This window comes from Diorhabda carinulata, chromosome X (genome assembly GCF_026250575.1).
Source record: "Diorhabda carinulata isolate Delta chromosome X, icDioCari1.1, whole genome shotgun sequence".
NCBI lineage: Eukaryota > Metazoa > Arthropoda > Insecta > Coleoptera > Chrysomelidae > Diorhabda > Diorhabda carinulata.
Window position 1 is genome coordinate 50,399,582 of NC_079472.1, and position 14,161 is coordinate 50,413,742.

The 14,161-nt window shown below is 31.8% G+C and overlaps 1 protein-coding gene across 1 annotated transcript; it reads right to left on the reverse strand.

Annotated features, from left to right (window-relative positions):
• Positions 1-225: 225 nt before the first annotated feature.
• LOC130901027 (cysteine--tRNA ligase, cytoplasmic) lies at positions 226-10,908 on the reverse strand. The gene is made up of 11 exons (XM_057812084.1): positions 10,426-10,908; positions 10,002-10,268; positions 7,315-7,531; positions 6,886-7,096; positions 6,590-6,828; positions 5,728-5,961; positions 5,339-5,486; positions 5,074-5,276; positions 3,554-3,716; positions 3,223-3,431; positions 226-616 (listed from the first exon to the last, which is right to left on the reverse strand). The coding sequence occupies exons 1-11, from the start codon at positions 10,602-10,604 to the stop codon at positions 494-496; spliced, it is 2,193 nt and encodes a 730-aa protein (XP_057668067.1). The 5' UTR covers positions 10,605-10,908; the 3' UTR covers positions 226-493.
• Between the last annotated feature and the right edge of the window lie 3,253 nt (positions 10,909-14,161).

A 14,161-nucleotide genomic window follows, 5' to 3' on the forward strand; every position in this document is an offset into this window, starting at 1 on the left:
TTGTGATACTCTTCAAAGATAAGGTAGGTTGTTATCTCATTCTCTAAATTTAATATCAAATCATTCATTTGTTCTTTTTAGCTTCACTTCGTTTGAAACATTCTTTGCGTCACTTCAATATTGCTTTATCGGATTTAGATAATTGAAACTTCCTGAAATTAAATAGACACCTTGTGCATAAATAAAGGATCTCCAAATAATATAAGTGAATTAAATAAAAATTGCTACAATTTCAATAATTTATTAATCAATAATGTACAAATTTCATATTAATATACAATTTTTTTAATATTAATGATAGAATTTTGAACCAAATGTTACAAAGTATAATTTTTCACAAAATTAATGCTTTATAAAGAAATTTAATATAAAACAATAAAATTGGTAAATGAATAAATAAAAAATAATGGCATCAGTTGCCAAATACTAGTATCATTAAAAGCATTATTATTATTGGTACATTGTGATTGAAGTCATAAATTGAATCGTCGAATTAGGTTTGTTGGGAAGCTAAGTACTCTTGGTATTTTTTTTGTTGGGCTTGGTACAACTTCTGTAGTTTTTTTATTTGGCCTTTACTAATTTCTTTTCCTTCTGAATCATGGGTAGGAAATCCCTTAAAATAAAATAAAAATAATATTACTATACCACTCCTATTTTGCAAACAGTGTGACGATTAATTAGAAATACAGTATGAGTTTCTATTCTTAATCATTGACACTTTAATGAATAAAAAAGGTTTTAACAAATGACTGTTAATTCAAAATACAGTATGAGCATACATTACTACTAATTGACATATAAAAATGGTGGATATAATAATTGTGAAATGATGATCTTACAGGAACATGTTAAAATTTGGATTAATGCAGAAATTTCTAAAGGCAGAAGAGGTCAATATGCGGTAAGACCCCGCTTAACGGTTTTTCGGTTTAGCGTTTTTTTATTTCAGCTCGGGCGCATATAAGCATAACGTACATGATTTTGGCAAACGGCCGGTATCTACGCTTTATGATTGGTTGCGGCCAGGTAGCAGTACGTTCTGCCATTGTAAAGTCAGAGTAATGTACGTTTTGCAAGTGAGTTTAAACTGCATGTGTACGCCAGATAACAGTACATATCGTACGTTATGCCAGTAAATTAAAAGCACGTCAGAATATATTTAAAGATTTATTACCATAATGCAATACAAAAACTACGAAAAGTAAGTACATTAACACGTCTTGTTTTTTTTTCTGTAACGGCTGGTCTTCCACCAGGCATTCTCTTACTGCCTCTTGTAATACCAGGTCTTCTTCTGGCAATGGTTGTTGTGTTATACACGAATTGCTGTACGACAACGATTAAAGGGATACTGGATCCTGCCGTGCATAAAAAACTGTCACATGCATTTCTGGTGATGATCTTCTGGAGTTGAGCTAAACTTTTTTGTATAGAAGCTTCACTAGTGCCGAATCTTGTATGGCAATCCTGCATAACTTTTAACAGTGCTTCAAATGATGATGACTCAGTGTTATGGTATGGCGTTTGACTTATAGATATAGAGTAATTTTCATTATTATTACTATTTTCATTATGTAGTTCTTCGTGAGTTTGTTGTTCACATGAATAATTTTTTGCCACCCAAATTGATGCCTGTATTTGTTGCAAACTAACAAGAGGTCTGTAAAATACTCGCCCTTTAGCCTTTGCACCCAGTGCCAAGCATGCGATTTGGTAACGAATTTCAGAATCATTTGCTTCTAGGTCGTAATAATATAAATAAACTCCTGCTTGATGTTTACATGTTTTACCCACCCGACCAACAAAACAAGTGCAGCAATCAATTTCAATATTCACATGTATAGCAATTGGATCATTTTTTTCACTTGGAACTTTGTATGTGAACTCATCTATTTTTTGTATGCTATCCTTTTTTAGATAGCTTGCTTTCTTCACTTGTAGTTTTAAAAGATGGTTTCCTTCACTGTACCCTCTATTAGCAACATTTCTTAGACGTCGAATGTAATATTATTCCATAGTCGTACAAGTAAAGTCCACTAGGGCAACTACGTTGTAAGCCATCACGATAAGCTAAACACCAGTCTTCGCGTCGGGTTCAATAGTTATTAACATATTCTACCCAGTGAGTATATTTTTATGATAGGTCGTTATTTAATGCATTATGCGGAAGCGTTTTCTGGAGATGAAGCTGTTAATATATTTCTAAATGAATAATATAACTGTTGCCTATTTTCTTTTGGTATGTTATGTTTTTTTCTATCAGCCATCTCCAAACTGATTGCGCGATGTGAGAAGAACAAAGTTATAATATGGCTATTGTTAGTCATTTCTTTCGTTTTGTATTTAATAGATTGGGGTAACTTCATATCATTTACGCACATTATTATGTAATAAGGTATCAAAATCAATCACGCCATTCTGAGATGGCAAAATCCATTTGAGATATGCAGAGCAATTGGTACTGTTAAGTAATAGCGAAGACATTGAACACCCTGTCGATATGGAGGGAATAATGGAATTATCAAAACAAAACAGTTTAAATGAGGTAAATGGGGAAGACGTCGAAGAAATAGTTCAAGAAACAGCAGGTAGTCTTTCTAATGATGAGCTTAAGGAATTAACTGAGCAAGAAGAAAACAAAAATATTGTAGTGTAGTGATTTTGAAGTGCAAAAAGAAATTTCGATGGTGTTTGTAAAAACAATTAACCACTGAAATTATGGACATATTTGTTGAAAATTATCCAAGTTTTGAAAGGAGTTTAAAAGTAAGACAGGGTATTATAAATGCTTTATCCACTTATCAACAACTTCTAACATAATGCAAAAGAAAAACGCAAACTACATTACATGCCTTCTTGATAAAAAGGCAGAAAATTGGAAATTGAATAGACCGAATGATCCGACTGACTTAGAATTTTATTTGTTTTCATAAGTACATTGTTTTTGATTTTGTATATAAATGTTTGGTTTTATGTTTATAAAAAAAACATCAATCAAATTTAATACCTAACCAATTTTCTATCCACCTTCCCCTAACTCCATTATTTACATATTAAGATAGCCTCATTTAGTGCTGTTTTACAGCCTCGTATAGTGCTGTTTTACATTACATTCTACCCCCATATTAAGCAAGGTCTTACTGTATTTAAAATTTTCGTGCTTAAACCAGATTATTTCTTAATAATGTACTGGAAGTTAAGTAGCTACAAAATACTTACATCATTATCAAATTTGGAATATTTAACATCTTTTTTAAACATCTCACTAGGAGGAATTTTTTTCTGCGCTTCTTTAGCATCTGCCACCGCTGCAAGTTCTGCTTTTTTCTTTTCTTTTTCAGCAAGTTTTTCTTGCTCTGCTTTTTTCTTAGCTTCTCGTTCTTTTAATAGTGTCTCTTTATCAACAAACTTGACAGCACTTGCTTCGCCTGAAAAATGAGAATATCCTAAATCCTTCCATAAAATTGTTTATAAAATATCGTTAATTGTATAATGCATCTTATAATAATCAATCGAAATAATAAAAAAGAAATTTGATCTACAAAATTACCTTCTCTGTCTTCTAATCTGATCCCCACATTGGGTAAAATTTCATCTCTTAAATTATCACATTCTTTAAGAATATCAGTTGCCTTCAATACTCTCGCACTTGTTCTAATATTATCTCTAAATTCAGCTAAAATAGTAAGATATGGTCTAACCAGACTTTCAATCTAAAACGAAATATATTAGGACATCAAAAGTAGGAAATTTGATATCAAGAAATGGTAATTACAGATTAAAAAAATGTCCTATTTTTTATATTTTTTTTATATATATTTAAAAACATAAAATAAAAAAATTGTGAGGCATTCTAGCCTTTATAAATTTGAAAACTGTATTAAGCGACAATTTTTACAGAAAATGAAGCAAAATACAAAAATAAATCATTCTCACTGCAAATTACAAACAAATTTATTTTGTCACGAAAAATTTACCAAAGAGGTGCCAGTTTTACTAAAAATTAATACAAATGTTTTTTTTTATTTATCTGTATATAGCATTATAGGAATAGTAGATGACTACATTCTAAGGTGCTTCTAGATTAATGGAAACTTAATGGGAAATAAATAATCGGAACTTCTACAAAATCAAATTTTGCTACAGTTCTATCACTTCCACTAACTCAATAAATGTGAGAATTAAAATGATTTGGGAAATAATTTTAATAATGGTGCAATTAAGTGGTCTCCAAATGATTTGTTTCTTTCGCGTTACTTAATACAAAATATTTATTGACATGACTTTGAAAGAGCTACAAATTTTAAAGAATTGAAGGAAAAATAATCCAGCTTTGTAATATAATTAGAGCTGAGCTATATAAAATTATCTCATATAATGAATTTTGTTTAATATTGTTTTATATCTTTATTTTCATTTCCAGTGGAGTTTGTTAGAATAAATCGCCACATTCTAATGGAATTTACACCAATAGTTTCAAAGTAGGTTGGTTAAAGACTTTACATTGAACTTCTGATGCCTGCAGAACTCGCTAACTCTAAGAGCAGATAAAAACTCCAGTATTCCATTATTTTGCAACAAGACGTAATATAGGTAGAATAGTATTATAAATACGATCTTTAATCTAAAGATAAAAAATATGAAATCTTCTCTTTTTTATGCGTAGAATCGATTTTTCGAGGGTGCCGAGCCTAAATCTGATCGAGTGATTTGTTATAAACAATTTAATTGTTTATAAACCTATAAATCTTAAATAAATCTATAAATTACTCGACCAGATTTGGACTCGGCATCCTTCCAACATATGGGACTCCCCCGTAACTGTCGTATTTAAAGCAGAATCAATAATAATTTTAAAAAGTACTGAACAACAGGCACAATACACCTGCACATAATAAAAGCATAAAAGCACAATACCGGCACCAACACTTATACTATTATAAAATGAAACATCGCATACCTAATCCTTTCATTTAATAAATTTTGATAAAGAAAATCTTCATATTCAATAATGTAGACATTAAGTATAACTTTTTCAAGCAACAGTGTAAACATTTTTCTTTCACTTACATTATTAAATGTTCCTGTAGCAGTTGGAAATCCTAAGGTTTCTTTTTCACTAATCACTCCAAATATTTTCAAAATTTTCGTTACATATAATCCTATATCGTACAACAATAAACTATTAGGAGGTTTTCGTTCCCTTCTATAAATGTTACTTGCAGTAACGAGATCTCTTAAAGCATCAACTGCAGATTTTGTATCAATATTATCTGAAAATTAATAATACATCAATTATAAAATCAATCTAATGATATAAAATATAATAATTTACCACACAACGCTGTATGTACAGCAATTTTCATTTGGTAAAGTTTATTATTCAGATTATGTTCATGTTCAGTCCATTTACTAAAAGTACCCGCATTGGTTTTCTCCGTACATGATCCAAAAGTTACATCTTTCACATTCAAAAAGAATTCCTACAAATAAGAAAGTTTGTTTTCAATTAAAAAAAGGTTGTATCCAATTGTCAAATTCTGGACTAAGATGTTTGATGATGTTCAATTCCCAAAGAAGTATAAGTAAACAAAGACAACGATATTTCATAACCATCAACGCTCTCAATCACTTTTTGGTTACAATTAGAAATGAACAAGGGTTCTAATTATTACTGGATTTCTTACTCATCAAATTCACAGTACACAAGAAAATATGACTTACGTTGAAGAGTCTTTCATATTGCAAAGCACAATCCATGGTATTCTGACTGTAATCAAGAGTATCTTTCCAAGAATGCAATAAAAAGGCAAATCTAAGTTGCCTAGCTGTATATTTAGATAAAGCATCTTGGATAGATACAAAGTTTTTCAAAGATTTCGACATCTTACAACCTGCAATAGTCAAGTGACCAGAATGAAGGAAATAGTTCACCCAATTGGCGTTTCCATAATATGCCTAAAAATAAGAAATTGAAAGTATATAACTTTATTACAATCAACCCTTCAATAACAAGTTACAATAATTATTACATGCACACAACTCCCATGGCGATAAGCATACTTATCTATACATAAAAATATAAGGATATTTAAAACCAATTTGAAGGTAAAGATGACAATTTCACTTTTCAATGTTTATGTTTAACTCAACAACAATAAAAACTGATTGTTATCGTATTAATTACATTTTTTTTACTTTTTGTCACTTACTTCCTTCTGCATACGCACAAAGTAGCGACACATTTTTGACTCTACAAAATAATATATATTTTGAAAATTTCTTAAATTTCTCATTTTCCTGTCCTCCAGTCATTTACTGCAAACGCTAGTCCGGGGACAAATAATATTCTCTTTAGAACCGTTTTAAGACATTGACAAAACACACCAGAATATTCGATAGCTAAGGCAAATGCCAATTTACAGGGAGAAAAAAATAATCTCAAATTGAATAAACTATCTAGCTTCCATATACTGTCCTCTCTATAATCATTTCTATTGGAATGACTGTACACCACAGAACTAACTCTATTTTTTTGTCACTTTATTTATAATAGCTATATAGGGGTGATAATTAAAAAAAGTACCTCAGTTTGTGCGATTTCATTATCGTGATGGGGGAATTTCAAGTCTACACCTCCTGTATGAATATCTATAGTTTCACCGAATATGTCAGAAGCCATTGCGGAACATTCAATATGCCAACCAGGTCTACCACAGCCCCAAGGAGATTCCCAGAACGGTTCGCCAGGTTTGCTCTTTTTCCATAGAGCGAAGTCGTTTGGTGATTGTTTCTCACTTCTTTGTTCTGTTGTAGTTAAGTCACCTTAGAAAAAAATTGATTAACAAACAGTTCAACAAAGATTATAGGGTTGACAATTACCTTCTCCTTCCTGTAAGCTGTTGGTATCGCCATAAGCTTCTGGAACTAATTTAGCATAATGGTGTTTGTTACTTTTATCAAAAGCTGCAACATCAAAATAAACAGATCCACCAGCTTCATAAGCAAAACCATTTTTTATGATTTTTTGGATGAAAGTGATGATTTCTGGAATATATTCACTAACTCTTGTGATAACATTCGGCCGTAATATCTTAAATGAAAAGAATACATGAAATAAAATGGTAATGGTTGAAATAAGAGCGAACAAAAAATGGGGCTTTATAAAGTAGAATGGAAATGAATGATTACAAAAATATTCACATTATTGAAGTTGCTCAAAGGTTTTCACTTTCACAAAATTCTCCAATATGTCGAATTTTTCAATTTTTTGCCAATTTATCAAATATATTGAATTTTCCAAATATTTACATTTAAAGAATCCATGTCATTGTAGAATTGTTCTTCCCAATACCTTGGAAGAGAGCTAAATATCGCATTATCTTTTACAGTATGTCCAAGATTTTGATCCAACCAATCTGATAGAGGATCTTTACAATCTATTATAAACTGTTTCTTACTATTTTCTATTTTTAATAAATCTCCACTTTTTACGGAACCCTCCAGCTCTTCCACTGAACTTGTCAACCTAAAAAAATATTTTTAATATTTTAAAGTTTATATTTCACATAGTTCAAAACATTGAATAGACACATTATCAATTTTCACAATAAAACTGAATCTTGTCATAATTCCACTTTTATCTGTTTCTTGATGTCAAATCAGCATTAAAAATCACAACATTTCAATTCAATGAAGCTGTGGAAGAATAAAAAGGAGGATAGGAGAAATAAAATGACAAAACAAATGAAGGCAAATATGTTTTCAGGATGGAGCATGGTATGTGTAGATGCCATACATATGGCGATTTTTTTTTACTATCAAACAGTGTTTTTAATAGACAATATTACCAATGGAAACAACAAAATCACAAGGCAATTCGAAATAGTCATAACAAGACTTTCGCATACTATCATAGTTGTAGAAATATAGTAGTTATGTAAATAATTTTGTGTTGACAAAAAAAAGTAACCATTTCCTCTTTTAACTATATTGAATAATTTAGCATATTGCAACACATCACTGTATCTACTGTTTATCGTAAAAAAAGTGATGATTTATAATTGAAATTTTGCTAATTTTTTTTTCTTAATTTGTCATGTTTCTCCCCTTGATTCGTTCATTGCGAACCCCAGTCCTGAGCCAAATAACATTCTCTTAAATTTTTTAGAACCATTTTAAAACATGGACAGCAGAATATTCGGTAGCTAAAGCAAAGGCCAATTTACTGGGAGAAGAAAAATAACCTCCAATTGAATAAACTATCTAGCCTTGTTATACTGTCCTTTCTATAATCGTTCCTCCTGGAATTGACTATACACCACAAATGTACTCCAACCACTCATTAATACAGCTACTATTTGACTCCTTTAGCATTTTTACAAAATTTGCAGCAACATTCCCAGTCACACAGTAGTCTCATTTCATTTGTGTAGGGACTGTCACAAGTATCTGACCGCTCCTGCTGCACCTTCACATCCATTTCTGTCCTCTGTTCATTGTCTCCACTCAATTATTCTCTCTATTTTCTCTGGGCAATTCTGTTTGCATTCATTCTGCACATATGTACCAGCCACCTGACTCTTTGGGCTTTGAATATTTGTGTAATATTAGGCTTCTTCTTCTCCAGGACTGTTTATTTTGACACCCCCCAGTATTTTTCAAAGTACTTTCCTTTCCCACACTTCTATTTTTTCAGTACTCTTCTTGGTTAACACCCAGGACTCACATCCATACAGTACAGTACAGTCTAATGATTGTTTTGTATAACCTTATTTTTGTTGCTTGAGAGATTTCTTTTGCTAAAAGAATATTATTCAAGGACTCCAATACTCTAATACCCTTTGCTATCCGATTTCCAGCTCTTTTGTCTCATCTTCCGTATTCGTAATCAGCACACCTAGATTATCGAAGGACTCAATTTTTTCAAAATGATATACTTCAATTTCCGTCCTGAAAGGTTTGTTTTACACCTGATTCTTTGTCGTTGAATTTCCATGTATTTATATTTTTTTTGCAATTTACTCTGAGACCAAATATTATTGATTTCTTTTCCAGTCTAAGATTTTCCAATTCCAATAAATAGCTCTTATCATCTTAACAGGACCATTTTACTTGACCGTTTTATTGTAGTGGTCAAAACTTTCATATAGAACAATTATATAGAGCTACTGTAGCACCACAAGAGAATTCTTTACTGGCTATGTTATTATTCTCATAAGCCACTGATCATTGATTATATCAGTAAAGAATTCAATTTTACCACTTTTTAGTTATCATTTGATAGGGTTGCTAGTTTAAAAGCTATATAAAGTGTATGATAGGTGAATAACATTTGAGAGCTTTGGCATTGTTTCTGAATCATGGCATTGGTAGAATATATGAAAGATTAAAGATCATTCTTTCACCAAAATTGACTAATAAAATCCACTTTAGTGGGAAACCTGTCTAAGACAAATCCAAAAAAGACGACCCAAAAACTTCCAAAGCAAAAAATGAAATTTCAATGCCGTTAATGACATTTATCAGCATCAATGGGAAACTTCCTGAAAATGGACTAGTTCTGAACAAGTAAAAAATATTATCATGAAAATAATATGAAAATCAATCAAATGTAAGTTAATTAAATGGAGGCGTCACACTACAGGTACAATGAAACTAAAATGAATGAACTTAAATAACTATGTTAATTCATCTATTCCCATTGGATTTTTTCAAAGTTATACACAGAAACTTTAACATTGTTCTCGAAGCTCCTAAAAAACAACAACAAATCTGATTTATGAAAGCTTGGGAATTATGTAGAATAAACATTTATGAAAGCTATAATAAGCTAATATGTACTCCAAGTGTATGTATTACTTGGGTAGTAATTGTGGCCCAATGAGACATTACAGTGTCGACCACCAGTTGCCCATATCAGTATAAACATGTTAAGCTCCTTGCTTGAATAAACTGTATGTGTTAAGCGCTCCAAACAAAAAATACCTAGGTATTACCTTGTTAACATTTTTTCTAGCATAATCTTCTTCTCAGGATCTGTTGTATCTTTAACTTTTGATTGAAGGTTATCCAATACTAATTTGGCATCAGATAGTACTTTTTCTAAGGAATTATTTTTAGAAGTATATTGCTCAAACAGATAATTTTGTCGTGCCCTTTTAATAATTTTGTCGTCAATGTCTGTTATATTCATTGCATAAAAAACTTCATAACCAAAATAATCTGAAAATACCCTTCGTAGTATATCAAATGAAATGTAGGACCTAAAATAAAAATAGTAATAATAATCAATACAATTAAATATATATTTTCTTAACAATATAAAATTAAATATACAATATATACTGAAATTAAATACTGTAAAATGAATAATCTTACAAATACATATGCTAAATATAATTTGATTTGAAATATATTTACCTTGCGTGTCCCATATGAGACGCATCGTATACGGTGGGTCCACAGCTGTACCAATTTATTCTTTTTCCAGAAATAGGCACAAACGTTTCTTTTTGTCTCGTTAAACTATTGAAAATTTTTAAAACCGGTTGTGATTCGTTTTTCGGCGCGCTCCAAGGTGGTTGTGCTCTTTTAGACATTTTAATTTTCAAAAGTTTATACAATTATGTGGAACCAAAAATATACAACGTTGCATATAATTCTAAACGTTATTGAAACCTGAATTAAACACTGAATCTTATGAATATATAAATAATTGTCAACATGAACAAAATAAGGCAAATATATGCTTCCTTATAATTTCATTTATGGAAGTTTGTGCAAAAACTGAATTCCCTTATTGTACATCGCTCTTAGTTACACATAACCTATATCTAATACCGCCTAGTCCTTTGCTGACGAAATCCTAAACGTCGTCTTCTTCTTCTTTGTGGTTATGGACTCAGCCCGTGGGCTATCCACCCAGCCAAGCTAAGATTCCTGTAATTTGATTTAACTGCCCAGAGTTGCGAATAATGCGAAAACTATCGTGTATGACTTATAGAAATCACTCCTTCCAGTTATCTGAAATTATTAAATTATAGCATGAATGATCCAACAGACAGTGCCAAATTATTAAAAAAGCAAGAGCTAAGAAAACATATGAGGAAATGAACAATTCCTTTGACTATTTCCTTTGAAAAATTTAAGCCAACCAAAAAGCTGTAATATTTTATGTTTACCTAGCAACGATCAAATTTCAGCGATAATACTGCACTAGTGCAAATTATCGATAATTTGCACTAGTGCCAAATTTTCGTCTAGGATTAATAAACATCATTTGGTTTTAATTTTATATTTTAAGAAAAGGAACAATTATTGAAAATGCAATTAGAATATACAACTTTACTGGAGGCCGACGATGGTGTTTCTATGCTGCTTCCACCACTTCTTATTATAATTTAAAGAATAACAAATTTTAAACACAGAATTAAGTTTATTTTAAATTGAATTTTTCTCAGGAAATAGTCTGCCAAAATGCCCTCTCGTGCATGTCAAATTGTCTCATAATTTCCTCTCGTGCGCATTCGCGCACTCGAGAAAATTAAATTATCGACAATTTGACATGCACTCGGGACATTAATATTGACTATTTCCTTCGAAAAATTTAAGCCAACCAAAAAGCTGTAATATTTTATGTTTACCTAGCAACGATCAAATTTCAGCGATAATACTGCACTAGTGCAAATTATCGATAATTTGCACTAGTGCCAAATTTTCGTCTAGGATTAATAAACATCATTTGGTTTTAATTTTATATTTTAAGAAAAAGAACAATTATTGAAAATGCAATTAGAATATACAACTTTACTGGAGGCCGACGATGGTGTTTCTATGCTGCTTCCACCACTTCTTATTGTTACTTCGCTACTGTCAATTCGCATTTTTTGTACAATTTCCTCGTGGTGTTCACTATTTACTTGGAGGTAACTCTTTATCGAGGCCTGATTTGAGTGTCCGGTAACCTTCATAATTTGATTTTCTGAAACCCCAAACTTGGCAAGCTGAGTAACTGCCGCAGCACGGTTCGAGTGATTTGTCACTTTTATTCTTTTTATAATTTAAAGAATAACAAATTTTAAACACAGAATTAAGTTTATTTTAAATTAAATTTTTCTCAGGAAATAGTCTGCCAAAATGCCCTCTCGTGCATGTCAAATTGTCTCATAATTTCCTCTCGTGCGCATTCACGCACTCGGTAAAATTAAATTATCGACAATTTGACATGCACTCGGGACATTAATATTGATAATTTAGAAAGAAACCTGACAGGAATTCCACTTGGTTCTATCGTTAACTATGACGAAACTAATCTGACAGAAGATCCTGGATCGTCAAAATGTGCTTTCAGAAAAGGGATTAAATATCCTGAACGCATTATGAACACAACAAAGTCCTCAATATCCATCATGTTTGCTGCCTCTGATTATGGAACTTTATTTGCTCCATATGTTGTGTATAAAGCGGAGAGATTATTTGATTCCTGGTGTATCGGGGACTCTTTATAATAGAACCAATTCTGGATGATTTGACCAGTACGTATTTGAGGACTGGTTTACACAAATGGTTATACCGTGGGTCAAAAAAATTGATGGGCCGAAAATTCTAATCGCAGATAATCTATCGAGTCATTTAAACATAACAATTATCAGAGAGTGTCAAAGAAACAATGTTACATTTATCTTTCTACCGTCAAATTCAACACACTTGACACAACCTTTGGATGTAATCTTTAAGCCTTTAAAGGTAGTTTGGCGCCGTATAACAACAACCTACAAAACCAAAAATCCACGAGATAGTACTGTAATTGCCTAATAAAAGATTTGATAGAACCAAGACTGATATTAGCACGACCTTGTTGGATTTCCTTATGGAAAATAGAGCTCCTTCAAAAGCAAGCACCCCAAAGAGAAAGAAAATGATAAGAATAGAATCTGGAAAATCTGTTGCAAGTGAGGATTTCACAAGTATTCCCAAAGAGAAAAAGCATGATAAAGAAATTGAAGAATATGACTGGACCATGGAAAGTGAATATGAGGACAATTTCGAATTAGATGAAGTCAATGATTTCCACAAGACTGATGACCGCAATGACGAGCCTCAAGCCCATTGCTCCCGTGATATTGTAGCTAGCAAGACTGAAGATGAATCGAAATTAATTGGAATTAAAAATTCCGATTTTCCACTAGTCGTATTGGAAATTGGAAAAGCGTGCTTACGAATTAGGCAAAAGGTTTCAAAGATGAATAAGGAAAGGTCAGAATTTTTCATCTTTTAAAGAAGTCCCTGCAGTGAGCTCTGCTGTTTAGTCCGTATAAATATCTAACAGCTCTCTTTTATAGTTTGAAAATTCCCTCAAATTGATTCTCACCACACTACCTCAGAGGGGAGAGCATATCGGAGATGCGACTCCATAAGGGCAATTGTTAAGCAGGTGGATAAGTTCAGTTCTTTGTAAACTGATCTCAGGGCAAAACAGAAGGAAGTTAATTTTTTAAATAAGGCGGTAATATGTAACTCCCATTTTTAGGAATTGTCCATAAGCCGTAAGAATTTCATAGTTTCAACGACGTCAATGGTGGTATTATTTGATGAAAAAGGCAGCAATGTATTTTTATATGATACAAATTTAGCTTTAGAAACGATGAGACAGAGAAGATTAGAATCGCACCATGATTCAAATTTAAGGGTAATTAGGTCACTAGATTTGGTCCTAAGAAATGCCGTGAGATCAGGGTGACTCCAAGAGAAACTAGTGTCGTCTGCAAATAGATATATTTCACCACTGATGTCTTGATAGACGATGCCGTTAATAAACAGAAGAAACAGAAAAGGGCCTAGTAACGAGCCTTGGTGCACTCCACATTCTATTGGCTTGCAAGGAGACATCGTTATATCAACTTTAGAAGCTGACTTTTGTTAGTAAGGTATGACTTAAACCATGCTAGACGTGTCCCCCTTAAACCGTAGTACTGCAATTTGTTAATTAAAATAGTATTATGATTAACACAATCGGAAAGCTTTAGAAAAATTCCAAAAAGATTTTGCAGTGGAGTGATGGCTGTTTTCCTGATAAAGATCGCATTTTTTTGCAGATATACGTAAACCTTTAGTGGACCAGGATTTATGTTACTTATTTTTAATACGCCTGAGGGGA

What these genes read in the sequence shown, in the direction of transcription:
- LOC130901027 (XM_057812084.1), bottom strand. Translation starts at nt 10,604, where the DNA reads ATGTCTAAAAGAGCACAACCACCTTGGAGCGCGCCGAAAAACGAATCA. An exon ending in TCTCATATGGGACACGCAAG is followed by an intron (nt 10,269 to 10,425) that starts GTAAATATATTT and finishes TTTTTATTTTAG; the next exon opens with GTCCTACATTTCATTTGATA. An exon ending in TGTACATACAGCGTTGTGTG is followed by an intron (nt 5,277 to 5,338) that starts GTAAATTATTAT and finishes ATTAATTTTCAG; the next exon opens with ATAATATTGATACAAAATCT.